General features: G+C 44.8%; 1 protein-coding gene across 1 annotated transcript in view; it reads right to left on the minus strand.

Moving 5' to 3' along the window:
• LOC146810311 (cilia- and flagella-associated protein 337-like) overlaps nucleotides 1-26809 on the minus strand; it is a 1036625-nt gene that overhangs the window by 62629 nt on the left and 947187 nt on the right. Inside the window, exon 20 of the mRNA XM_085614420.1 lies at nucleotides 9919-10052. Within this exon, the coding sequence (XP_085470546.1) occupies nucleotides 9919-10052 (134 nt within the window). The remainder of the gene's footprint in view (nucleotides 1-9918; nucleotides 10053-26809) is intronic.

The following is a 26809-nucleotide window of genomic DNA, read 5'->3' on the forward strand; positions in this document are numbered from 1 at the left end:
GACAACGGGGAAACAACGGCCCTCATCCTCCTGGACCTCTCCACAGCATTCGACACTGTCTGCCACCGTACCCTAGTCCAACGCCTCAACACCATGATGGATCTCCTCGTACCTCGCCGGAAGAACACAGAGAGTTCGCCTCCCTCCGTTCCGATCTGAGGCCACCGGAGTCATCTGCGGCGTCCCACAAGGATCGTCGCTCAGCCCCACCCTCTTCAACGTCTACATGAAGCCCCTCGCGGCCATCGCACGCCAACACAACCTCAACATCATCTCCTACGCCGATGAGACCCAGCTGATCCTCTCCCTCACCAGTGACCCCGACACCGCCAGAACCAACCTACACGAAGGGATGAAGGACGTCGCCGAGTGGATGAACATGAGCCGCCTGAAACTTAACACGGACAAGACAGAAGTCCTCATCCTTGGACCATCTCCCTCCACATGGGACGACTCCTCCTGGTGGCCCCCAGCCCTAGGCACCGCACCAAAACCTACGGACCACGCACGCAACCTGGGCTTCATCCTGGACTCCTCCCTATCGATGACCAGACAAGTCAACGCCGTCTCCTCATCCTGCTTCCACACCCTCCGCATGCTCCGCAAGATCTTCCGATGGATCCCGACCGAGACCAGGAAGACGGTCACCCAGGTCCTCGTCACAAGCAGACTAGACTACGGGAACGCCCTCTACGCCGGAACGACAGCCAAGCTTCAGAAAAGACTTCAACGCATCCAGAACGCCTCCGCCCGACTCATCCTAGACGTCCCCCGACGCAGCCACATCTCTAGCCACCTGAGAGACCTGCACTGGCTCCCTGTCAATAAGAGGATCACGTTCAGGCTCCTCACCCACGCACACAAATCTCTCCACGACCTGGGCCCAGGATACCTCAACGACCGCCTCACCTTCTACACGCCCACCCGCCAGCTACGATCTGCGCGCCTCGCCCTCGCGGCCGTCCCTCGCATCCAGAGAGCCACCTCCGGAGGAAGATCCTTCTCTTACCTGGCAGCCAAGACATGGAACTCTCTGCCTATCCACCTTCGGCTGACCCAGGACCACCTCGCTTTCAGGAAACAGCTCAAGACATGGCTGTTCGAGCAGTAGCAGACCCCCCTCCCCCAAGCGCCTTGAGACCCCTCCGGGTGAGTAGTGCGCGATATATATGTCTTGATTGATTGATTGATTGATCTGCAGGCAGGAGATAGAAACGCTTTCTATGATAGAGTCTAATGGTGATACTTAAGCATTCTAGCGCACTGTGAGCTGACGTTTTGACGGTACACCGGTGCTCACATTGGAACCTACTATTATTCCTGCATCCTCCAGATGTCTCACGCTAGCTGCCAGTATCCCGGTGCATTGCTCAGCGCAGGCTAGCTCAGTTGGTTTAGAGCGTGGCGGTAGTAATACCAAGGTTGTGAGTTCGATCCCTGTATGTGCACCAACTTTAACATTGAACATAATTTTTTCCTGGGGTCCGGGCAGCCTGTGCGACATGCTCCCTCCCTCACCCGTGACCATGGGATACTTTAGTGAGGTTGGTCCATCGTCCCATGGCTGGCTCTGAAAGGAAGAGTGCGGCCGCGTACGGGTAGCATAGCTGTGTTATGTGTGTGGTGTAGGGTTCAGGGGGCCGAGATTTGTGTGGTGTTTGCCGCAAGCATGGGCGTGGCAGTAAGTGTGTCTGCTGGTGGAGCGGTTTAAAGTCTCCATTAAGACCGCTGTACGGGGATTAGAATGTTTCCCGCCAAACTCTTCACGGTAGCTACATTCACAAATTGCTGTGGTGTCTCCGCGGGCCTTTAGAATGTGCCGATGTATGAATAGGAGAGGGTTGAGACAGGACAAATAGACCATAAAGACCAGCATGGTATACACCAATTACGCATTTTGCAGTAAATAATGATATTTATTATCAATGTGGTGGGCGGGACGGTAAAGCAAAAAGGAGGGGTACGTTCGCGGCCACACATGGATTTAAGGGGCATTCCAGGGGGGATGCGGTCTGTTGTGAACTCCTTCCTCACTGTTTCCTGAAAGTCATTCCCTATTCGTGGCACTTATAATACTTTGGTCTTGCGGGATATTGGGCAAGTGTCTTTTTCCAGTTTTCACCCAATTTAAATTTTGTAGTGCCTGGAAGCTGTCTGCTCAATCGAAGTACTATGCTTGGAACGGAAATGTGTTGACTGTGGTGTTCACTGCTGTTAGGACCACGCATCGGTGCCCCCTTTTTTGTAATACGATTTAGATAGTATTTATCAAGGTGCACGCTAACTGGTGTGTGACGACATAACAGCCAAAACAAGGCTTTATTAATTATTTACTTACATTTAAATGGGCAAAACACGATCCCTGTAAAGAAGGAAACGGGTAGGAAACCTCCAAGGTGTAGATTTACACGTGACTTAAGCTTACTTTATTGAGTAACTTCCAGTTATATTGTGCCAGAATGAGAGCAAATTGTTTGTGGTAGATGCAGGAATATGTGTTAGTGTTTAGCATCACTTTCTTAGCGGTGGTCTGAAAAGGGAATTTGGTGTTTACCGCCTTTTTTTGTTTTGTTTACCGCATTGGTGTGTCACCGTTATGCTCTGAACGGTTTTTTAACACGTGTCTGTCATCTCGGTACATAAAAATGTTTCAGTTTATCACTGGGGAGGGGTTAGATCCAGATACTCGAGTGTAGAGGCCTGCATTGCTGAAGAGAGGAGTACTGCATGGGGGTTACCGCGTGGGTGTCCCCCCTTTCTTTGATGTTTACCGCGTGGGTGTTTACCGCGTGGGTGTTTACCGCGTGGGTTTTTACCACGTGGGTATTTCCCCCCTTTTTGATGTTTACCACTTCGGTGTTTACCGCGTGGGTGTTTACCGTGGATGTTACCGCGTGGGTGTTTCCCCCTTTTTTGATGTTTACCGTGGGGGTTTACCATGTGGGTGTTCCCACATAGGTGTTAACAAGTGGTTTTTACCGTGTAATGGTTACCACTTAGGTGTTAACAAGTGGTTGTTACCATGTGAATGTTACCGGGTGTTATCAAAGTGGCTGTTACCGCTTGGAGTTGGCTGAAGTTATGTTACCACATGGGCGTTATTGGGGATTACCACGTAGGTGTTACCGCATGGGTGTTAACAAGTGTTACAGCGTGTGTGTTACCGGGGGGTGGTTAGCATGTATTATTCCTGTCCGTCTTAGCATGACTGCATCGCATGATACGCAGGAGTAAGAGAGGAGACCACTTAATCTTCCCATGCCTAACAAATATGAATGTGTCCTCATATAATGGGATTGGGCTGGCTGTTATAACTCACTGGTGATAATGCATAGCAAACTGAGGTTCCGATTTGGGATGCCATTTCGTGACCCAGTTGTCTGATTGTGATTTTTATGGGGATATGTTTGCTGGTCAAAATAATTTGGTACAAGTTAGCAGTCAGAATGCACACTGTGATTCGGCGCTGATCCTGTGATCTGGCCCCAGTTTGATTGGGCGCGAGTGGACTTCAACCTGTCATGGCCAGACTTTCAATGTTCAGCAGCTAACGCAACTGGTGCTATGCTAAACGCTCTCATCTGAAAGTCTGATTTCAATGTTCCGCAGGTAATCTCTCATTTGAAAGTACACTTTCGATGTTCCTCATGTACTGAAACTGGTACTATGCTTAGCGCTCTCAAAGTCTCTCTGAAAATCTGATTTAATTGGTTAATACAACTGGTGCTATGCTAGGCGCTCTCATTAATAGTCTGATTTCAATGTTCCTCATGTAAATGCCACTGGTGCTATGCTAGGCGCTCTTAATTGGAAGTATGATGTCAATGTTCCTCACTTAATGCAACTGGCGGTATGCTAGCCGCTCTTCTTTAGGAATGTGATTTTCAATGCGCCTCACCTAATGCATATGGCACAATGCAGGCTATGCTAAGCGGTCAGAATTGAAAGTCTGATTCCAATGTTCTTCGGGTAAATGTAACTGGTGCTATGCTAGGCGCTCCTAATTAGTATTATGATTTTCAACGTTCCTTCACTTAATACAACTAGCGCAATGCTATGCGCTCTCATTTTTAAAGTCACATGCAATGTTCCTTATGTAATGGAACTGAGGCTATGCTAAGCGGTCAGAATTGAAAGTCTGATGTCAATGTATTGTTTTAAAAGCCATGCTTCAGGTCAGCCAGCAAGGTATATATATATACGGTATATTACCCGTTATTCTTGTAGTTCCACAAACAAAGCCTTGCGAATGCGAACATATCCCTGCTTGTTAAAGCATGAAGACAGCCTGGTTAGCTCGCTCTAATTGCAAGCCACATTTTTGTGGCAGAACTTGCTCATGGAGTACGAATGTGTCTGGTCAATATGAAGCGCGAGGAATGCAATGCTGCGCATCCATGAAGGGTCCATTAGTTTGCCACGGGATGGTCATTGACGTTTTCCAGATTGAAGCATGACTGCTTACTATGGGCATTACAGCAACACATTCCAAGTCGGGGTGGTCACGTCAATATACTCCTATATATAAGTCTTTGATGTCAGCCTCGCGATGCGCCTGCTTCTGTTTGGTCAATTACATACAGTATCGGTACTTGGAATGTCACTACATCCCAGGCCTTAGATCTTTCCAGAGTTCCCTAGGCAAGCGTGGGCGGTTACAAATGTGAATTAGGAATCTGTCAAATAGCCACAGGCAAGCGGGGGATGTTACAAATATGAATGGAATTAGGAGTCTGTTGTCAAGCAGCATCTATGCACCCATCGCAGGGACACGTATGCATCGGAAGCTGGTTATGTCACACTGTAGCTCTGCACCTGTGTGCTGGTGCACGTCCACAAGATATGCCTGTGGTTTTTCACACAGTACCCATGCACCCGTGTGCTCATACACTCATGATCACTTATGTATTGTATCACACAGTATCTCGGCACCCTTGGGCCTGAACGCTTAGGCGTTAGTATGTCCGTGTCGTGTCACACGGTACCGATGCGCCCGTTGTGCTTGTGCAATCAAGCTTTATTTGCCTGGGGTTCATCAACCCCGCTTTGTGCTCGTACACTTTAACTATTGGGTATTGTGTCACACAGTTCCTTAGCGCCCTTGTGCCCGAACACTTATGCAGTGGATGTCCGTATTTCGTGTCACGGTATCTAAGCTTGGGCGCATTCCGGCATTAGATGCCTAGGTCATATCATACAATACCTACGCACCCTGTGCTTTTACACTTTTCGCACTAGATATGTATGTGGTGGCACACAGTACCTATGCAGCCATTTTGCTTGCACATTCGATGTACGCGTTTTCACACCGTTCCTCTGCAGCCTGGGCTGAGGGTAGGAAAAGGCATAAGGGACCAAGAGGGTATCTCTTATCCAAAGGCTAGGAGCACTAATCATCTGTGTTTTGTTCCTTTATGTATGGTGGATCCATGAAGGTGACACCCGTGAAGTGACCCATACGGCAATGATGGCGAACTGTCAGGGCCAGTTCTGCTACGTGGCAATGGGTCACGTTTCACTATCTTTCAGTTCAAGAGTCATGGGTTTTCGCCATCCAAGACGCCGGTTTGGATTCAGCTGACTTGCTGTAGCCCATCGGTTCCGTTTCATATGAACTGCAAGATTCTTTAACCTGTGACTCAAGGAGAACTTTTTGCATCAGTACACTGTTACATAGTATCATGTGCAGTAGTGTAAGTTTTTAGCCTATCAGTGGGGCAATACATTGACAGATGTTCTATTTTCATTTGTTCCTGCAGTTTCACGAGGCGGGAGCCTGGCTAGCTCACTTGGTAGAGTATGAGACTCTTAATCTCGGGGTCGTGAGTTTGGGCACCACGTTGGGTGAAAACGACTATACAGGGTGCGTAAGTTAGGGACAAGACTAGAGTTTCAGGGACAGGGCAGACTGCGCGTGGGGCCATGCAGGGGACTGGGGCGCCACGCTCAAAATAGAAAGTAAGGGACCACCAGCAATCCGGATCTTGCTCCTAGGCGGTAATGACCCGGCTCACCTGGGACGAAGGGTTTTTAGTTGAGTCCAAGGGTGGGCGAGTTACAGGGCATGACCTTCCTAGTGGGCTGAGGGGGAGGATAGATAGTCGGGCAACTATGCTGTCCTGTGGCGGTAAGGTCATGATTGGTAAGCATAGTCTTCGGTCCTTAGCGGTCAGAACCATGTAACTCCAGGGGCAGTGACAGCCAGTAGGTAGGCTGTCAGGGTGCGGAGGCCGGGGAGACACTCTTCCCAGTGGGCCTCTGGCCACCCTCGCACGTGCATGCGCATCAGGGCGCAAGTATGCAGTATTTTGCAGCCCCCGTTTATGGAGTTTAAGGCACAGGGCGTAGGGGAGACCATCCGTCTGATAAGCTGTACCCCCTGCGCATGCACAAGCCTACTTCGGCAGAGAAATTTGTAGTTTGCTGGGATCTAGAGGCTGCCAGTCATTGACCTTGCCATAGGCTCTAGAGGGGACAAGCAGAAAGTGAATATATGATATATATAGATTTACGGTAGGAGTGTCGTGTGTATTAGAGTTTAAGGTTAGCCACGTTACATCATCTGTCTAACAATGTATCCGGACTTTCTGCGTAATTGTAAATAATGTGAATAAACAATGTTTTTTAATTTTGTAATAAATACGGCCGGGGGAGTTACACACCCTAATCCAAAAAGTAAAATGAGTGTGGTCTTATTAATTGCCTTCAAGGAGGGAGGGAGACCCCATCCGTACAAGGGCTGTGGGTACAAAAGGTAAATAGGGGACCCGGGGAGTACCAGGCCATATGGGCAAGGCAGAGCGCTAAAATAGCTCGCGCCGCCATTATGACGGTCGCACCGGTCCCTGGGGACAAGGAGGAGGTGGGAGCACTCCCACCTCCCCTGAGGGTCCCATAGGCGGCGTTCGGCGGGGCATGAACCGGAAGCACCTTAGTGCTTCCGGTTCACGAGGGCACCCAACTTTGTGGTATGACCGGTTTAGACCGGCCTGGCCTGTGCCTCCCCTTAAAAGGGGGTGCGGAGAGCAGAACAGTCTCTTGTTCTTTTTCTCCCCATAGGCACAGCACCCGGGCCACCAGCGGCCCGTAATTTGTTTTCCCCACCCACCATCCCCTAAGGCAGGCATTTTAAATATGTTTCTCTGTAATGTATTTGCTTTGTTATTTTAACTTTCATTGCAGGTATCTCAGGAGAGAAAAGTGAATGTAAATATGATGATTTGGTGAATTTGTAATAAAAGTGTCGATATTTGTAATTGTGTCAGTACAGGATTTTAATGCAGATTTAGGTAGTTGAAAGGTGTAACATTTATTAAAATCTCAGTACATGAAATTTGGTTTCAGGCAATAATGTCGTATTTAGTTGTGTGTGTCTCTGGTCAGGTGGTAAGGTCATGATTGGTAGGCATAGTCTTTGGTCCTTAGCGGTCAGAACCAGTAACTCCAGGGGCAGTGACAGCCGGTAGGTAGGCTGTCGGGGTGAGGGGGCCGGGGGAGACACTCTGCCCAGTGGGCCTGTGGCCACCCTTGCACGTGCATGCGCATCAGGGCACAAGTATGCAGAATTTTGCAGCCCCTGTTTATGGAGTTTAAGGCACAGGGCGTAGGGGGGCGCCCAGGCGAGACTATCCGTCCGATAAGCTGTCCCTCTGCGCATGCCAAGCCTACTACGGCAGAGTAACTTGTAGTTTACTGGGATCTAGAGGCTGCCAGTCATTGACCTTGCCGTAGGCTCTTGAGAGGACACACAGAAAGTGAATATATGCATTGTTAGATTTACGGAGGAAGTGTCGTGTGTATTAGAGTTTAAGGTTAGCCACGTTACATCATCTGTCTAACAATGTATCCGGACTTTCTGCGTAATTGTACATAATTTGAATAAACAATGTTTTTTAATTTTGTAATAAATACGGCCGGGGGGTTACACCCCCTAATCCAAAAAGTAAAATTGGTGTGGTCTTATTAATTGCCTTGAAAGAGGGAGGGAGACCCCATCCGCACAAGGGCTGTGGGTACAAAAGGTAAATAGGGGACTCGGGGAGTACCAGGCCATATGCTAGCGTCAGGAAGTACAGCCTCTCAATGTGGCAGCCAGGGACAAGTACAGGCCTTGTAAACTTTTAGCCCAATCCACAAAAGGCAAATAGACTCCACATTCTAATAAATGCACTTCACATAGGTATGGAGGCAGCTCTACACCATAGAGCGGTTCTGTACATATCTGCATAATTCTCCGTCTCAAGTGGGTAGAAGTATCCACAAGTAGTTCTACTATTTAGGTGTAAATGTGTGAGTGAAAAGAGGGAGTAACTGGAAAATCTGGAATATCTACTATAAAGTCAGAGAAGGAAAGGGAAATTTAAGAAGGAACACAGGATGAGACATGCAAATTCATTCCGTTGCAATTGACAGTTGTTACATCCACAGCAGGCTACAGCCCAAATTGGCTCAACTCTACTCTGGCCAAGCCCCTCCTCACATATAACTGCTAAGAAAACACATATAAATCAATGGAGAAATGGAATAACACTACAGTACAAAACCCAACACCTTCAAATAAATATACGTTCATATAACTTTAGACATTCCAAACACCCATGCTCTTAACACTGTCAAGTTTAGAAAACATATTAAAAATAAAACGAATGTAAAAAGTGGCCATATAAATGTAGACATACACTGATTAAATGTAAAGAAAAAAATACAATTAATGTAAAAAAAAGTTATATCTGTAAGATTTCAGACATATACAAATCAAATTATAAAAATGTAAAAATAACAGATGCATGATAAAAAATGACAACATGTAAATTGAAAAGGGATTATAAAAACCCATGATTTATCTCCATCTAAAAACTACTGTACAAACAGTCAAAGACACACCATAACACTTTGAATGTCACACACACGCACACGTGCACACACACACGCACACGCACACACGCACACACACACACACAAACACACACATACACCCCTTCCCAGAATCTACATTTGGAGAATTTACGCCTAAAATAATTTCGGCCAAGTTATTAGCAGTGACCACAGACATAGCTAACAATACTGCAGCAGGTGCATTGGCACAAAGGGCCCTGGGTATTGGGGGCCCAATGACTGTAATTTACTATCCATTCAGAGAAGGGGAATTTAAGCAGCTTGTACCTGGGTCCATGGCACCATTTTTAATCCACTGAACTTTACGGTAATATTTTAAATTGTGCATGCTCCCACTCACCCTCATCTAAAGGGGTGGAAACATGTAATCCTACTAGTAGGTGAATATCTCCCCCTGGTGCTTCAGAATTGTATTGAGGGTGAGATTTATGCATGCACTTAGGTGTATATCTATTTGCAAAGAAATTTCCCCCCAAAGAGTAACCTTTGGCCCTAACTATTCCCCTCCCCCCCCCAAATCTTTACCCCTCCTGTATGCCTTACAAAAGGCCTTTGCCTGTCACAAATAACCAGGAGCACAGGAAAGCTTCCCTAGCAGACAATTAGTGAACACATCTATGTGCATGTGAGGTAAAGGACTGTGAAGTCATTGCCATGCCAGTTTTGTAACATGAAATTGAAGGAGGATGCTGGTTGCAGTGTGGTCGAGCTTTACTTTTGTTGGTCTGTAATAAATGCAGTGCCCTACCCTTTTGCTCCAGTGCAACCCACTTGGAAAGTAGTCGCCCTCGTAGGTGAAAGCCCAAACCTTAAAGAATGTGTACATTTGTTGTTTTACCTTCCGGATGCAGCTAGCACCACTAGCTGCTTTTCATGAAGATATGCAATCCTGTTAAGTTATTGTTGTTTGTTCCTCAAGGCTGATGTTAAATATTCCCTCAAAAGTTGGTCGAATGTGATGTTGGGATGTGAATCAACAAATGTTTCAAAACGCACGTAATTGAACAACTACATCTAACCTACCTCCTGCTTGTTTTTCGCTGAGGTAGTCTCTGGTGCGTAAAGGAGCGAATTCACTCCCAATCCTGCATCCATGGAAGAACCCAGTCTGGTTGCTGGTTCATGGCCAGATTGTAGCTGGGCTCCTGCCATCTTTTCTAATTGAAGAAAATGGACAATGAATGCATAGTACTGATTACCGTCTTCTCTATTGAACCTTTGAGTACACCTGATTTAAGTGCTACCATCATTTCTCACAGCCAAAATCCTACCATCTGCAGAGTACATCGCAAAGAGTGTGTTACCTACCTGCTAGCCCTGCCCAAAGGCCCAATGAGTGATTAATTCCTAAAATAAATAAATAATTAAAAATAAGAATCCAACACTCTCTGCCTCTTTAATTCACTCTTGCAGGCTCTTTTTATCTCTGGGATCTCATTTTGCCACTGTTTTTCAATATTCTTCATCCTCCTTTCTCCCTTTTCTGGCTTTCTCTGGGTCAATGTCTGATGATGAGAAACAAGTCCCTGTCCCCATAAATGAGTGCCGGTGTCCACCATCTGCAATCATGGCACAAAATTAAGCAGCCCCACCCGCCTCTGATACAAGTGGTTTTTAGCATAGTACTTTGTTTTAGAACTTTGAGACTATTCATAAACCATCCATACTTGGGTATTTACAATTAAAAGATAACACAATGTAAAGTTATTCCCAGCGGCAGGAGTCCAAAAATAACTGCAGCATGCAGATATCCTGCTGTATAGCCTGGGGGCAACACTATGACAAGGAGGGTTTCTAGAGTATGTATCTTGTGTAATAGGTTAGATATCCTAAATGGGGTTGAGACATAAAGATATGCTCTTATGCTCATCTATGTAATTATTTAGATCTACCCTATTTATATGGTGCGTAGAAAGAACTCTGTCCTAGAGCGTATAAGTCATTAAAAGGGAAACTTCTGAAAGCATCCACTGTGCACTCTCCAGGACGAGGCAGATTTTGGTTGAGCATAGCATTGTTTTATTTCCTGTTTGACATATATTTATTTATTGCCCAGCAATGTAGCATTCTGACAAGAATTGCTTAACAAAAAAAAATATTGTGGGACACAGGGCATTGGCATTTTTGGGGTAGATATATAGAACAAGCGATGGTATTGGACGACCAATGTTCAATAATAACACAATACACACCTCTATCACACACACACACACATATATATATGCCCTGAAATATACTTTTTGCCATCTGGGTTTAGCTGTTTGTCGCTGACGTAACTGTAACCAATACTTCAACCAATACTTATAGTGTGCCTTGGTTCTGCCACTCGGCTGGCTTTCTTGTCTATTTTAAGACAATGAAATACACAAACTAATGAATCAATGAAAAAACTATTTCACTTATAAAACAGCCACACATACTGGATTTGTCAGTGGGTGGTCCATTTTTAGAGAACAGAAGTGTCAATGCACAGATATGGTTGCTCTCAGCAGCAACAACAAGGGACTATATGGCGATAAGTTTCTTTTGCTTGAATGATTGTTATTTTCTTTTTAGAAAATGTTAAATGTTGGGAAGTGACAGAAGCCTAACTCAGTGGCGGCTCGCAGAGCGAGTACTGCGGGGCGGGGGGAGGGGACGGTGGGGGGGGGTAGTGTACTCGGACATATGACGGAACAGAGTAAAGTAAGTAAATAAATAAACACAACTATTTACCTTGCACGCGCTGCATCGCCGAGTTGGCGATGCAGCGCGTGCAAGGTAAATAGTTGCCCCGCAGCACTCCCTCTGTTAGCCGCCACTGAGCGTAACGCATTCAAGATAAAGTTGCAAAGGGTGTTGACACATCCAATATGTCTGCCTTTAATGTGCTAATGTAAGTAAACAAGAATATACAAATGCAATTTTCTTGAATACCATACCTATTGGCTTTGCTAGGAACAAACAGACGTTATTACCGGGAGCCATCTCTGTAGCTGGACACCCCTGAGGGTATAAGTGAAATGTTATCGGGGAAGGTTCAAATGATCTGTAGGCTTCGTCATCAAGAAGACTTGAACTAGATCCTTCATGAACTGCAGAAAAGAATTGGACAAATACAGGCCAACTTTGGTGGGACTGACTGGGCACCAGGGGACTTGGAACCCCCACTTCAACTTCTTTCTCGCTGTCCAGTACCATTGTGGTACATCCTCATTTCTGCAGACTGCATGCAGAAATGAGGCTGTACCACAATGGTACTGGACAGCGACAAAGAAGTTGAAGTGGGAGTTCAAAGTCTTCTTACTAGATACTATATTCCTGTACCAGAAAAACTGAAAATAGTAGGCAACCCAGACAGCCAAAACCAATGTGTAGAGGCGAGACAACTACTAGAAGTTCTGGTATTGTGTTGTGAAAACCATGTAAAATTGCACAGGGAAGTTCACTCTGAGAACTGACCTAAAGGACAGAGATTCATAACCTTTTTGTGTTTGTTGAATATTTTAGTCCAGGTCTATTGGTAATGTAGTGATTAATTTGAGCATTCCATCCATCACTTTTTGTATTCTTTATTATGTTAATGCTGGCCAATAAACAGTGTTCAGCTAAAACCCCAGAGGAGGCAAAGAAACTATTGAACTTAGATTCTTCAGTGGACAGAACAGAAACCTCAGGATCAACAAAAGATGGTGAACCCAAGGCCACCCACAGGAGAAGCATCTAGAACAAACACTAGAATGTCTGCCCCTGGATGATCCTTGAGGATGTCCATCTGAAAGACTACTAAGGTTGTGGATGCGCACGGGCACAGCAGTTTCGCCCATGGTCGAGGATGAACACATTCTAGCCCAATAGCCATGGTTCCCTTTCAAAGCGACGTCATACCATAGTCAGTATACTTTATATGATGGAGTGGTTCGGTGGCCCCGAGTTTCCTCTGGATACTCCGCTTCCCTTCATGTTGACCTTCTGGTTGTAACCATGTTGTTTTGTTTTTTTATATTGTTCTTTGTTCTGTTGTCTACAAAACAGAGTTATATGCACTGTTTCCTTGTCTAGTTCTTCTATGTTTTCCTGTTATCCTCTATCTTCTCAATGTATGGTCCAAATGACAATAACACACAATTCTAGAAGGGCCTCCTCCCTCAGGCAGGAGATATCATACAGGGTGATGTAATAGTGGAAGGCGACTTCAGTGCTGTCTTAGACCGTGTATTACACCGATTCATAGCTAGATACCACACCTGTTTGTACCTCCCTGTCTAACACATGGCATTCTAGACTTCAATTTGATTGATATCTGGAGAGTTACACATACAGGGGAAAGAGACACAAAATGCACACAAGGATTAGCTTTTTCTTAATCTCTGATTAATCTAGAACCTTGGGGGCTTGACTTGTGTGCATACCCCTATACTTCATCACATACTTGGGATATCAATGAGGTGGCATTTAAGGATTTAACACTGAGAGACTCCATTCATACTGCACTAGAACATTATTTCTAGGAGAATGATAATGGAGAACTGTCATGTAATACTAAATGGGATGTGACGAAAGCCATGCTTCGAGGGCAGTTAATATCACACTCTGCAACTTTCACTAAGCTGGCTAAACTTTCTTTAGCAGATATAGAAGCAAAACTATGGGAGTTGGAGGCTCGTCATAAATCCATGGGCTTTGGTCAAATTTACAGGAAACTACGGAAAGTTCAGGAGGAATTGCAACAACTCTACATGAAAAACGCTGCAAAAATCACTTTTCCTTAAGCAAAAATAACTAACATACATCTGTGGTGGTCCTGTCTGCTGGTGAAACACTTTTGGGCTTAGTATCACTTGGCCATGTCCAGGGGTATGTTGTTGACCCACCTGCTGGTGGTGGCTTGACTCACCATCGCCCAGACATGGAAAGGATACTCTCCCCCTCAAATCTCCCTGTGGTGGACTTAAACCTGGCACAGCTATGCCATGAAAAGACTCTCTGCCATTGTAGCCCACAAGGTATTCAAGTTTGACAATATATGGTTACCCTTTAAGACATATGTTAAGAGGGACAGGGAGCTGTTGATTCCGAGAATGCGAATGACCCTTTGTGTCTCACGAATCAGGGGGCTGTCATCCTTGGAGAGAGAGGTAGATAAAAATGTAACTGACATATAACCCTGAGAGCAAACTGTAGACCTCCCTACAATACTGTACTCGATTAAGTTCACTTCATTATTATGAGTCCTGCCAATCAGTTGTTCACCGCAGTCCCTCTAACACATATGGAAAGTCCCAAACACTGATCAAAGATGTACTGGTGTAAAATACCATCTGGAATTCTGCTTGCAGGCGTTAGTTTCATGCAGGAGACAGATGAGGTTTTCGCTGCCCTGGTCCAGATCTGTGTCTAGGCATCCACACTTATATCTGTTCTTAGATCTTGCCCACACTTTTCTTCATATGAGTGCTTCTGTGTGCGTAGAAGCGGGACATTCCCTCTGAGGGCCATCCTGAGTTATTAGTTTCTGCAATGGAGTCAAAGGTCTACTGCCCCCTCTTTTATCGGCCTGTCGCCAGCCTGTTGTAATAGTCGTGTAAGTCGATATTCACCACAGCTCGACAGATCAAAAAGTTGCTTGCAAGATGATCTATCTAAGACCCCTCCTCTTTGGTAGAGTTCCCCCCAGTAAGAGGGAATTTCCCCCATGCCATCTCTCTGAGTGTTTGTCCTCCAGACTAGGGCTGAAGTCTGGATTGTTGAGTATAGGAGACAAAAGGGAGGAAAATGTAGTCGTTCCACGTTTCTTTGTGAGTTTGCCCCACTATTTCAGTAAAACCCTTATCAAGTAAAGGGGCGCTGTGGAAAGAAAATGATGCATGGGTTTTATCCATAGCACATGATGCAAGAGGATTAAGCAGCACTCCTGCTCCAGGATTTTCCAGGGTTTAGTGTAAGGGAGGTGATGCCAGTCTAAGTAGGTGGGCAGATATGTTGCGTTAATATTGTGTGTTGTATATGTTTTGCCCTGTTATGCACATGGTAGATCACAGCTGATGCACTGCTAGCTTCCTGCACACACACAAAACACAGGTTTGGCATGGACAGAAGTTGTGAAGCCTTCACATGTGCACCATCCCCCATGCCCCGCACACATTACAGAACAGCAGGATATTACAGAACAGGCCTCCTGTACACACATATACATTTACATGCAGCACAAGTACAGTACATGAAACAACAATCAGGTCTTTTCTCACACCTACCGCACATGCACAGAGTAGTCCTGAACATTACTGATTGCCCAACGTGCTACAAATCCTTCCACTAAGGCCTAAGCCTGGTGTTTGGCTGCCTCAAGGTAAGGAGCCGAACCTGTGTTTTGTGTGTGTGTGCAGGAAGCTAGCACTGCAGCTGCTGTGATGTACTATGTGCATAACAAGGGCGCAACAAACTTTGCACGTGCTATGGTATAGTTGCGTGTGTGTAAAGCACACCTACACTGCTGAGGCCCATGTTGTATTTGTTCAGGGTGAGAGGTAGGCTTGTACTCTTGCTGCAGTCCATGCCAACATAGTTCATGCATGAGGAAAGCTTGCACTGCTGCTGTTTACAATGCACCGTTCTGTTTCTGTGTAATAATGAAGCTTAAAGAGCCCATTTACAAATTATAAAACGCAAAACTATTGGCTTTGTCAATGTTTGTTTTGCAGGGTAGAATCATGAAATGTTTGAAGAAACGTATTCCGTTTAGGAAAGTTTCTGAAATGATCCTGCATCGCAATGCGATCCTCCACCTACAGCGCTGGCCGGTTAAAGGGTTACACAGAAAGAGAAGTAAACTTCCCGAGTCCCCAGGGAACTTGTACTGGAAAGCAGTTGTTTAGAACAAAGGACAAAGAACAAGACAAAAAAACTCTGTCTAAAGACTGGCACCAAGCTTGGATACAGTTTTCCCTCACTCAGAATCAAAGGTCATGCGTTATTTGAAACTCTCTGAAAAGCACCATTTCAAATGTCTCTTTGTCACTTGTGTCCCAGCCTGTTCCACCTACCGAGCTGAGGCGCGCACCCCTTCTCTGCTTGCAGCTTCGATGGCCGGTGAACCTACGCTCAACGTGCCTGCCTCGGCCGCTTCGCTCTCATCTGCTGCTCCTCTTCTCTCCTTCCAGTTAGTTCCGTCTTTCTGAATGTAGTACATGGATGTAGTGATTATGGCACAAATCTTACCCCACATCCAGAGGCGAAGAAGATGGCATTGGGATGGGAACAATGGATGCAACAACGTAGGAGGTCTTTCTGCCATGTCCTTTTGTGTAGACCTACATCAACCGCCGTGTTTGCACTGTATTCACTCATTTATGAAATGTCACTGTTCTGACAGTAGACTGGCACGGGTTGGGGCTTGGACAAGGGACTATAGTCCAAAAAACACCCACCTACTATTAACCCTGTGGTAAATTAGCTTGTTACAGACATTTATGGGCCCAAAATAAGGGGTCATTTTCCAACGTAAAGGTGAACTTTCCATACAATGAATGCGTACATTTCTATAGCGCAGTGGCTCTTAACCTGAGGTCCGGGGACCGTTGGGGGTCTGCGACACTTACTCAAGGAGTTCGCATCTGCATAGAAAATTAGACATTATTAACAGATTAATAAAGTGTGTATAAACAAAGAAGTAAAATGCAAAAATTGAGAATTGCTTTGTATATGTGAATAGGAATTTGAAATTGGAGACAAGCAAGGAAGCAATTTACTTCATTCGGGTAATTGCCATAAAAGTGCATATAATCAATAATACATTTTTTTTTAAAGTGTGATTCATGATTACATACACTATTCATGATAAAAGCTATCAACTATTATTTAGTGAGAGAATAAAATATGATGGAAAATGCAACAAAACAATACAATAAAAATGTAATACTTTTTCCTGATCAACAAAGAGTTTCGCATATTTATGACTGCAAAACATACGGGTGAAAGACCCGTAGACCCAGTGAGTTATATTGAGTGCAAAAAAAGATAAAGTACATAGTGCTTTGTGCAGAAATATAATCCCACATGCATTTTGGAGGTTTAGAAAACCGACCGACCTGTTGTGGAAAAGCCACAAGAAAGTAAACAGTGCCTAAACGAAGAAGAGTAGGGAAAACCTACACTAAAATGAACAAATCCAAGTTAGGAATAATTCCATTCCTATAATAGTAACTAAAGGTCCATACTGGACAGTTATATGCAGGGTTCTGCCTGAGATTTTCTTACTTTGTACCTAAAATCAAAAAATAAATGACGAAGATTTGCTTTTGAACTAGCAGTAACAAAGTCTTGGATACTAAAGTATTCTGGGACTCCGAAATCGGTAAAAGTGTGTTTCACATAATGAAGCCATGGAATCCTAGGCATATTTTCAAGGGTGACACAATCCTTAAGAATGAGCCTGGAGAAAGCTATTTCAGGTGAATACCAAATCTTGATCCAGAGTAGTAAAGGGACACTTTTTAGGTCTCGCCTGACCCAGCGCATGCGCTGGTCTGGCGAGACTTATTGAGAGGGCTCCAAAAAGTGCTACCAGGCCAGCCTAGAGCTACAGTGCATGTGCGCGGGCTCGCGCGCCGCGCTTGACCGCAATTACTTTCACTTTCGCGGCCATACGGCCGCTTTGATGTTTGATCGCGATCACTTTCGCGGCCGCTTGTTTAATTAATCCGATGACAAATGGGCAGGAAGTAAACAGGAAGGCGGAAGTGCCACACGCGTTGCCAGAGCCTTGTCCAGTGCAGGCTCATTCATGTTGAAGAGGCTCCTTGGAAAAGATGGATCCCTTGCAGCGCACAGTGAACAGTCGGCTGTATCCATTCTCCCCCGCGGTGGCAGCCCCGAAGTCCAAGTGACGCTTAATGAACATGTATCATGCAGCGAAAGGTGTGCTGTTGCCTTTTACTGCAGCAGTCAGCTGTTGTTGTCTTCCCACTTGCAAGCTGAATTTAATTAGCTATCAGAGTTGATGCTAACTCTGGGGCGTCGGTACTTAGCGCGCATGTTGGCCCGTGCCATATTCCATGTTGAATTAGGACTATTGATCTTCTGGGTGTAAACAATATTGCATACTTCATATGCTTTGCGTGGAGCCTAGCAACGGAAAGGACAGACACACGGAGAACCAAAAGCAGCCCAGGCAAAAATGATCAAAGCAGAGTCACTCCCTTCCTTTCCTCGCGCTATGTATCTCTTTCCAACCATCCTGTCTCTCTCTCTCTCTCCTTCTCTCCTCTCTCTTTTTCCACTCTGATCACTTTCTCTCTACCTTTTTCCTCCCTCCTTAATCTCTCTCCCTTCCTTTCCTGCGCTATATCTGTCTTTCCAACCATCCTCTCTCTCACCTCTCTTATCCCTCTCTGATACCAATACCTGATACCAGCGCCGGGACACTCTGGGGAGTAGCCGTGCGCTTAACAAATACCCAGTAACATTAACATTAACATATCTTCGGGTCTATTTCGTGCTATAAAAAACAAAAAACAAGTATAATTTCATTTTACCTTCGCTCTTCGCCAAGCGACCTTTTAATGTTCGTACAACCCTTCAAGCGCCTGAAAGCCCCTTGCCTAAAAGTTTTGGCGCAACTAAACATAACTGAGGCAAACACAAAAGCATCTTTGACTGTAAAGTTTACAAACTGACTCCAAGAATCACGATAAATGATTTTTTTAGAATCGTGACGTGCACTTAAAGTGGTGCATAATATTCCAGTATGTCGGAATTGCACATTAATATTTATTGTTTTCATTGTACTTTGTTTTTTGTTTTCTCATCGTCAGTTCCTTCAGAGGTCAATCTCCCTCTGCATAGAAGGGGCACCCCTTTCTTGTAGAGGTCCTTTTCTTCCAGTTGTACCACCTACGCACTCGGGGGATGTATTTATTTGTGTCTGTGGAGTTGATTCAAGGAATCCGCGTAAAATAAGACCTTCGCGTTAGCATTACAGAGCTGTTATAGTTATAAACTTCCAGCACCACGTGGCATACACAAACCACCCCCGAGGGCACCTCTCTGCCCCTCTGTGAGCTCAGTGGCGTCTGCTCAAGTCTCCTGTCCACTGCTCGATCTGTCTGCTTTGGGTGGGCATGGACTCTGTAAGTTAACATGACAGAACCCTACTTAATCACATGCACTAGGGCTGGGTCACTGGGTGGTGTGTTCTACGGCCACTATTGTGATGTTCCTTTTTATCAAAATGCACTATAGGCAAAATCCTTATTTCCGAAAGATGCTAGCCTTACGTTAGACATTCTGCTATATTCCTAAATCACAAATTATATAGCACAATAATTGTTACCGCTGTAGACCGTGTTTTAAATAACTATTGTCATCATCAAGACAGCAGCACGTCGTGTAGACCGAATGAAGCTTATATCAAGAGGAAGGAACATAAAGGGCCATCATTTCGGCTCAGGCTTTTTCCGGATTGTTTGAGTGGCAAGTAAACCTTTGATGACCTATATGCAAAAAGTAGCTGAGTTTTCGGGTCCCCTGTTTGTTGATTCCGTGACAATATTCAAATATAGCCTCGTTTATACATTGTATTTTGGGAATGCACAGTTTCTTCGAATACAAACTTTCAACCAGTGTGTCTTAATTCTCCACAGAGCTGAAGAAAGGGATAGTAAGGGCCCTTATTGTTACATTCAGCGTTCATCACAGACCCGTTTGATAAAATGCAGTGCAACTTTTACGTGGTCTACTCTACCTTACTGGAAATACTGTGTTACTCGTCACCTTTTAGTACAATGCAACCAGGCGGTCCAACCAACCTTGGGATTTGAATGTCTGGCAGGGTAGGATCCTGCGAAGGCCAGTTTGCACCCTCCAAAGGGTGACATGTGACATACACAGAACTCATGGGAGCACAGAAGTGGAATAGACTTATGTCGGTGAAGAAGGTCGTGGTTGTGACCGAAAAGCCGGGGGAGGCCTTATGCAGTCTGTCTCAAAAACACCCATGAAAAGAAGTTAGCGAAGGGACAACTAGTAGTCATGAGACTGTGATCTATCTATTCCATAATTTCCAGGTCTGGACAGCTTTGCACTGTTTTAAGAAGTATCTGTTGTAGATCACACACGAAGGGCCACAAAAAACACTTTACAAGTCGGAAAACGTTTCTGACTTGTAAAATGGGGTTTGTACATAATAAATAGCAATTTTATAATCACAATCCCAGTGATTTTGCAAATCATAGGGTTTGCAATTGCAAAATCCTCTACTACATCTGTCCCATTGTTCCATAGGTTGGGCCGTTGCTTGAAATGCATAGAGAGACAAGCTGTAACTCTCCCACTGATAATGATGTATACCTCCGCAGACTGGGCTGGTCATCTCCCTATCAAATAAAATAAGTGCATGTTCTCAGAGCATGGCAGTGCCTGTCCATTTAAAAGCCCTGTTCCTGGCGAATAATAAGAATTAAAGAGGAGCCCAAAAGAAACCTAATATTTTCCAAATTGGCAAAAATTGTGAAATCGTTTGTTTTGTAGTGTCATCAGACAGATTGAACTACCTAAATAATTTGAGTCTTTACAAAGGCAACCCAGACAGGTTTTAGCAATTCAATCAGATGGTGTTGGGGCAGAAAAGGTTTCCCTATATAACTCTGAAGACTGAGTATGCTTCCCTTTCTTGAGTTCTCCTTTGCAAGTTCGGTAGGTGTTTTTACTTTTTCGCAGCAGCACACGACACTTATGCATTTATGTTGAGGGCTTCCTGTAACACAGTATGTGATAGGGTGCATTGCTCTATGGTCCGGAAACGTACACCTTGTAGGCCCTTTAAGTACTGATCGTGACTAGCTCACCTCATCAGAGAGCTGAGACCTAACAGTGGTGGCAACAACAGCTTATAGTGGAAGGACAGGCCTTTTTACCTGTAACCTGCCAGGAAAAGACCTCTGCAGGCCTCTCCTGTATCTTTAAATTGTTTGCCAGTCCTGTGCAATCAGGTCTTTCACTCCATACATGTGGGACTTGGATGGCTCATGTGTATATATAAATTCTTGGTTTGTGTGTTGCACATGAATCATGTTTGTTTCATGTGGCTGTGGCTACTCTTGCTTATTTTCTGATTTCTTGAAACCAAAGTGGTAGGTAAACTGGGAGTTGAAACACTTTGGAATTATACATTCTTCTGATATCCGTAATGGCATAACATTTTATATTCTGAGTCCTCAACATATCTGGTTTGTTTTGTGTTTACAGGAGCCTCTCTGTCCTCTGCACAGCCTTCAATTAAATGTAGCCGCGTCACCACACCTCTCAAACTCTTACTCCTACACATGTGACCCTTTTCCACCTCTGCATATCACAAGACGATCCATTTGGTTTTCACTTTCAACAGGAATGGTTGGTTACCTAGCATCATTGTTACTCATTTTATTTGTGGAGGTAATGAAGGTGGAGTGTTTCTTCACTAGCCATCATGCATAAACATGTCTATGTTATAAGCATTAAGATGGCAAATTTCCTGCCTTAGTATGGCGGTGTAGTATCTCCAGCTGTCAAAGTATACTTTTTTCACACAGCTTTGTGCTTTCTCCCTGACTGGATTAATCACAAATTGGCATCTGTGAAATATACTTAACAAACACAGACCGGCATCTCTCAAATATTTTGAACAGTCACAGCCTCACATCTCGTTATGATGTTCAAAGACACAGATTGGCATTTCTCAACCATGTTTATCAGCACATATGAGCATGTTTCAAAGACATACAGCAATCCGAAACAAGCATTGGCATAGCCAATAGGTCTCGCCTTTAGGACCTTATAAGTGTTTAGCCATGCAACAGTTGCATAAATAAATACTTATATAGTCCCAAAAGCGAGACCTATTGGCTATGCCAATGCTTGTTATGCTAGCCTCCATGTAGCTCATCCCTAGTTCATCATGGCAAATCGGAGTTGGGTGCTCTTTAGAACAAAAAGAAGCCTTCCTATAAAACTATTTTGTATCTTCTGTATTTTGTCTGAATTCATTCGCCGACAAGCTCCTGCCATATAAGTGCCCACTGGAATGCTTTCGCATGTACATAATTGCTGCATTTCTGCTATTGGTTTGTGAGCTAGCTTTGTAGCAAACCTAAAGATAGCCACATTTGCCCTTGCAAGCGATTGAGATCTCTGATTCATTAGATAATCTCATCTCAATATCGGAATCAAAGGCAATGCCTCGATAATAAAAGGTTCTCATTTTCTCCCATCGATAGTGTGTAGCCTTGGTTTTGTATTTTTGGGGCAGTTAATCATTAAAAAAGACTTAAACGAGTTAACTTTTATATCAAGTTCCTTCATACAATCATTAAACCATCTAAAACAGTCTTCAAGGCATTTTGGTTCCCGCCAGGAGAACCACATCATCTGCATATAAAAGAATAGGTACTGTGTGCTTACCAGTCTGTGACAAATCTTTTCCTCTATTCAGTAGATGTTTTTCTAAATCATTTATATAAAGTAAAAACAGTTATGGAGCCAAAATACAGCCATGCCTTACTCCCTTATTAGATCGTATGGGGGATGAACACTTCCCTCCTGGTCCATAGCATACTTTTCCTGTTATGTAAACGTCTCAGTACGTCTACTAGTGTAACTTCAACTCCCATTGTCTCCAGCATGGACCACAGCTTTGCACGATTTGCCATGTCAAAAGCACATGCGAGGTCCATAAAGTCCATGTGCAATGAGTCTCTCCTGGCTTTGAACTATTTTACTATCAGCAATGACAAGTTTAAGGACTGTTCCACTGTACCCAGGCCGGGGAGAAAGCCATATTGTGCATCAGTTAAAATATTGCTTTGTTCTGCCTAGTCCTCGAGTCTGGGTAAGACAACGCATCCTAGAATTTTCATGGTACGATCGATCAATGAGATTGGTCAATAACAACTTGGCAGGTTCTTGTCACCTTTTTTTCCGAAAATCAAGACTTTTGCCTCATGCCAGGAGCCAAGCAGTTCCTCCCTAATCAATGTTTGAATTACATTTGTAAGGTATGGGGCCCAGAAGGTAACATTTTGTTTAAAAACATCCACTGGAATACCATCGTGCCCCAGGGCTTTGCCCCCAACATTCTCGAAAGTATCATAATTTTCAGCTATTTAAATGGTTCACTTCGCTTTTGGGCTTGATCCTTAGTAATTATGGATTTGGATTTCACTTTATCTAAGAAGGTTCACCTTTGTCTGGGGTAAAAACGTTCTAAAAGGCGCTACCCAAGAATCAGCCGTAATGTGGCATTCAGCCTTTGTATTAGTGTCTTCTGAGAAAAAAAAGGGTGGTTTATAACTTCCCAGAACTTTGTGCAGTCCCTACATTGGCTGCTAATTCTAGATCATCCAAAGAAGATCTTCAGATTTCTTGATTCCTGTGCACTTGAGCTGCCTTAAACACCTGTCTAGCTTCTCTTTTAGCAGCGCTGCCTCAGGGAACCGCTTTACGGGCTAATTTCAGTTGCCTGTGTGAATAGGCACAAGATGCATTAACCCATCTATGTACGGGAGGATTCTCACTTTTTTCCTTGCTAAAAGCTTCTCGGACTTAAATTTGGAAATATGTCTATAACTAGCAAAAACAGACACTGGGTTTGTTTCTAACGTAGATCATGTCATGTTCTCCTCTCCATTTTTTGTAATTAGATCTTCAAAAAATGTGCCTGTATCTACCTAGCCCCATGTAATTCTCAGACCACTGTTTTTGGAATAATCCATACCCAGTTCTTCTGAACAATGAGCTTTCTCTATCATTTAAGATTTATAAAACGTTATAATGGATTGTGATTACTAACGCAATTTACTATGACTTTAAAATAAACAATCAGGGGGAAAAAGCAAGGGATAACAAAATTAAATCTATGGCACGTAAAAGTGTGAGTGTATGAATTTTCACCTAACAAAAAATCACCAGCAAATATTAGAATATTTTTCATAACCAGGCTGTTTAGCGTATCACCATATGAGGGGTGTTTAAAATGTGAAAGTCCTCTCTATGACCACATGCTAGGCCGCAAACCTGCTGGCCACTGAAGCACCATTTTGTAATATTAAAATCCCCTGCCCGCACAGTAAAAGTGTCAACCTTGCTTTTGTCCTTGATGTCTGCAATCACATCATTCAAGCAATCTATAATGTCAGTGGTCAGCTGATCAAAAACATTATAATAAAAAAGTATAAGTATTAAATCTGAAAAACGAGTCTGCAGTACACGAAGAATATGATAGCAGGCTAAATTACATATCACATCAACCTTAAAAAACGATCATCCTCGCTGACAACAGAACAGCCAGGTCCCCCTGGTCTGCCGGCTTGGGAGGAAATTGCTGTATTACAGGTTTGAAAACCATCTATGCAAAAACACTCTTGCATCCAAGCCTCTTGAAAACCAATTAGATCATAGTTCTTTATCTGCCCCCTCTAGTTTTCATTTGATAATTTGGGGTGTAGACCAGGTATGGCCCAAGAAAGGATTTTTGAATTATCCTTTAAGGTAGGCTCTGTTGGGTCCGTTATAGGTATAGTTTGGTTAATTTCATTGTCCATTTCCAACAAATCCAAACAGGGATCCATACAGGGATCATCATAGTGCGGCAGGTGAGGGTAAGATTTGAGATAGGGTTTTTAACATTGAGTCACTCAACATCTGCTAAATCATGAAATGCAGAGAAATGATTTTGGATATATACATTGTAACATGTACGAATTTGCTCAGTTTGCCTAAAGGTTAGAACGGGATATATGCCACGGATATCATTCACTAAGGGGGACCTGTAGAAATAGCCCAACGCCTGGGCATGAACCCAATCTGGCCAACACCCCCAAATAACTCAAATGCTGTATTACGGGTGTTTCACCAAACAGGGACTTTAGAAATTAATAACAATGCAGACATCTGTGTTGTTTTGGGATGTGGCCCACCCCTCCTGCTCTGCGTGCGGTAAGCATTTAGTTTAACAAGTCCTTGAGCCAACTGGCATTTTCCCTGCACCACTGTGCAGAGTTATACTCCAATGCCTGCGTGTCCTCTTTGTTGCCTGTCTCCAGTGGGGTGGGTGCAGGATGGGGGGCTCCTTCCAAGACTATAACACTCAGGTGGCAGCTGCAATTTCACACCCTGTGTTTGAATCAATGCGAAGAGGCACCTCCCTTTCAATCCTGCTCTACCCGACCCAGGTTTGTTTCAAGTAGAAGAAACGATGGCTATTCTGTCCGACATTTGTGACAGAGCCCGATTTACTGCCGCATCTGTGATCAACCGATTGTGGTGGATGCTAGAACGGCTTATTGCTACATGTGGAACAGACATATTTATATTGTGCTCCTGTTAATGTGGTAATTGTATCAGTTAACTCTACCATCTGATCTGAGATAACTTTGTGGAAGGACCCCAACATAGTTCGCATTTTTCGAAGGAGGGTTTGACACAGCTGGGATGATCTAGATTGTATTTCGTTCAGGTGTAATAAATAAACATCACTTTGTGCAGCCTTGGCAGGAGGTTTCTTGCTGGTTTGTTCCCTTTTTAGGTCAAGCCTAGCGCAGCACGCATGCGCTGCCTTATGGGAGACTTCATGTAATCAATCTAAACTTTTCAGTGTGCCTCAGACCCCCACCACGCTTCTGATTGGCTGTTGCCTCTATCATTTTGTTTTTGTAGCCTGACAATGGCTAAACGTGGGCCCATGTCCCACCTTTTTAACTAATAGTCACTCCCACAGCCTTTGCCTTACGGGAGCAAGCAGTGGCGGCCGCCAGCTGCATTCCTCGTGTGTCAGGTTACACACTAGGCGCCGCTCTTTCACTTATGCTTTTTTATTTCCTAATAGTGCGCGCGCACCACTCACGGGCTTAACTACACGCCCGCTTTCATTTTCACCATTGCGGATTTTCTTATTTTAATTTGGAGGTCGCGCTCCTTTTAACTAAAAGCCCGGTGCCGCTCGTAGGCTTTGGACTTTGCTTTACTCACCGGCTGTGCTTTCATTGCAGATGTGACCGCCGCCTGGGGACGAACTTCATTTTTAAAGACACGGGGATTTTGTTGAGCATTTCCTCGCGCACGGGACTGCGAGGACCAGGGTGCTTTGTTGTCCACTCATCTCCCGCACCTGGCTCCTCTTCCCGGCTCCTCCCCTGCCAAGTACTTTACGCCTCGCGGCCCCCGCTTCGCGGGAGCCGCTCGTAGGCTTTGGACTTTGCTGTACTCACCGGCTGTGCTTTCATTGCAGATGTGACCACCGCCTGGGGACGAACTTCATTTTTAAAGACACGGGGATTTTGTTGTGCATTTCCTCGCGCACGGGACTGCGAGGACCAGGGTGCTTTGTTGTCCACTCATCTCCCGCACCTGGCTCCTCTTCCCGGATCCTCCCCTGCCAAGTACTTTACGCCTCGCGGCCCCCGCTTCGCGGGGGCCGCTCGTAGGCTTTGGACTTTGCTGTACTCACCGGCTGTGCTTTCATTGCAGATGTGACCGCCGCCCGGGGACGAACTTCATTTTTAAAGACACGGGGATTTTGTTGTGCATTTCCTCGCGCACGGGACTGCGAGGACCAGGGTGCTTTGTTGTCCACTCATCTCCCGCATCCGGCCCCTCTTCCCGGCTCCTCCCCCTGCCTATTTAATCGACACCTATTCTCGCGTGAGCGGGACGCGAGCGGGACAAAGCTCGGGGCAAAGACCGGGCAAAGAGCGGGCCGTTTGAGGCCGTTCGAGACTGTACGAGGTTGGGTTGGGCACGTCCCCTGGTCAGTCTTTACTGAGATAAAAACATCATGGCTACTGGACTATTGAGGCTGGCCCCCAAGGGATGTACTGTGGCAGGGACCCTGGACAACTTTATTACCCGTGCAAGTAATGTCCTGGCCTATGAAATCGCTGCTACTGAACGCAGGTTATCCCTGGAC

Source organism: Triturus cristatus, chromosome 7 (assembly GCF_964204655.1).
Source record: "Triturus cristatus chromosome 7, aTriCri1.1, whole genome shotgun sequence".
NCBI lineage: Eukaryota > Metazoa > Chordata > Amphibia > Caudata > Salamandridae > Triturus > Triturus cristatus.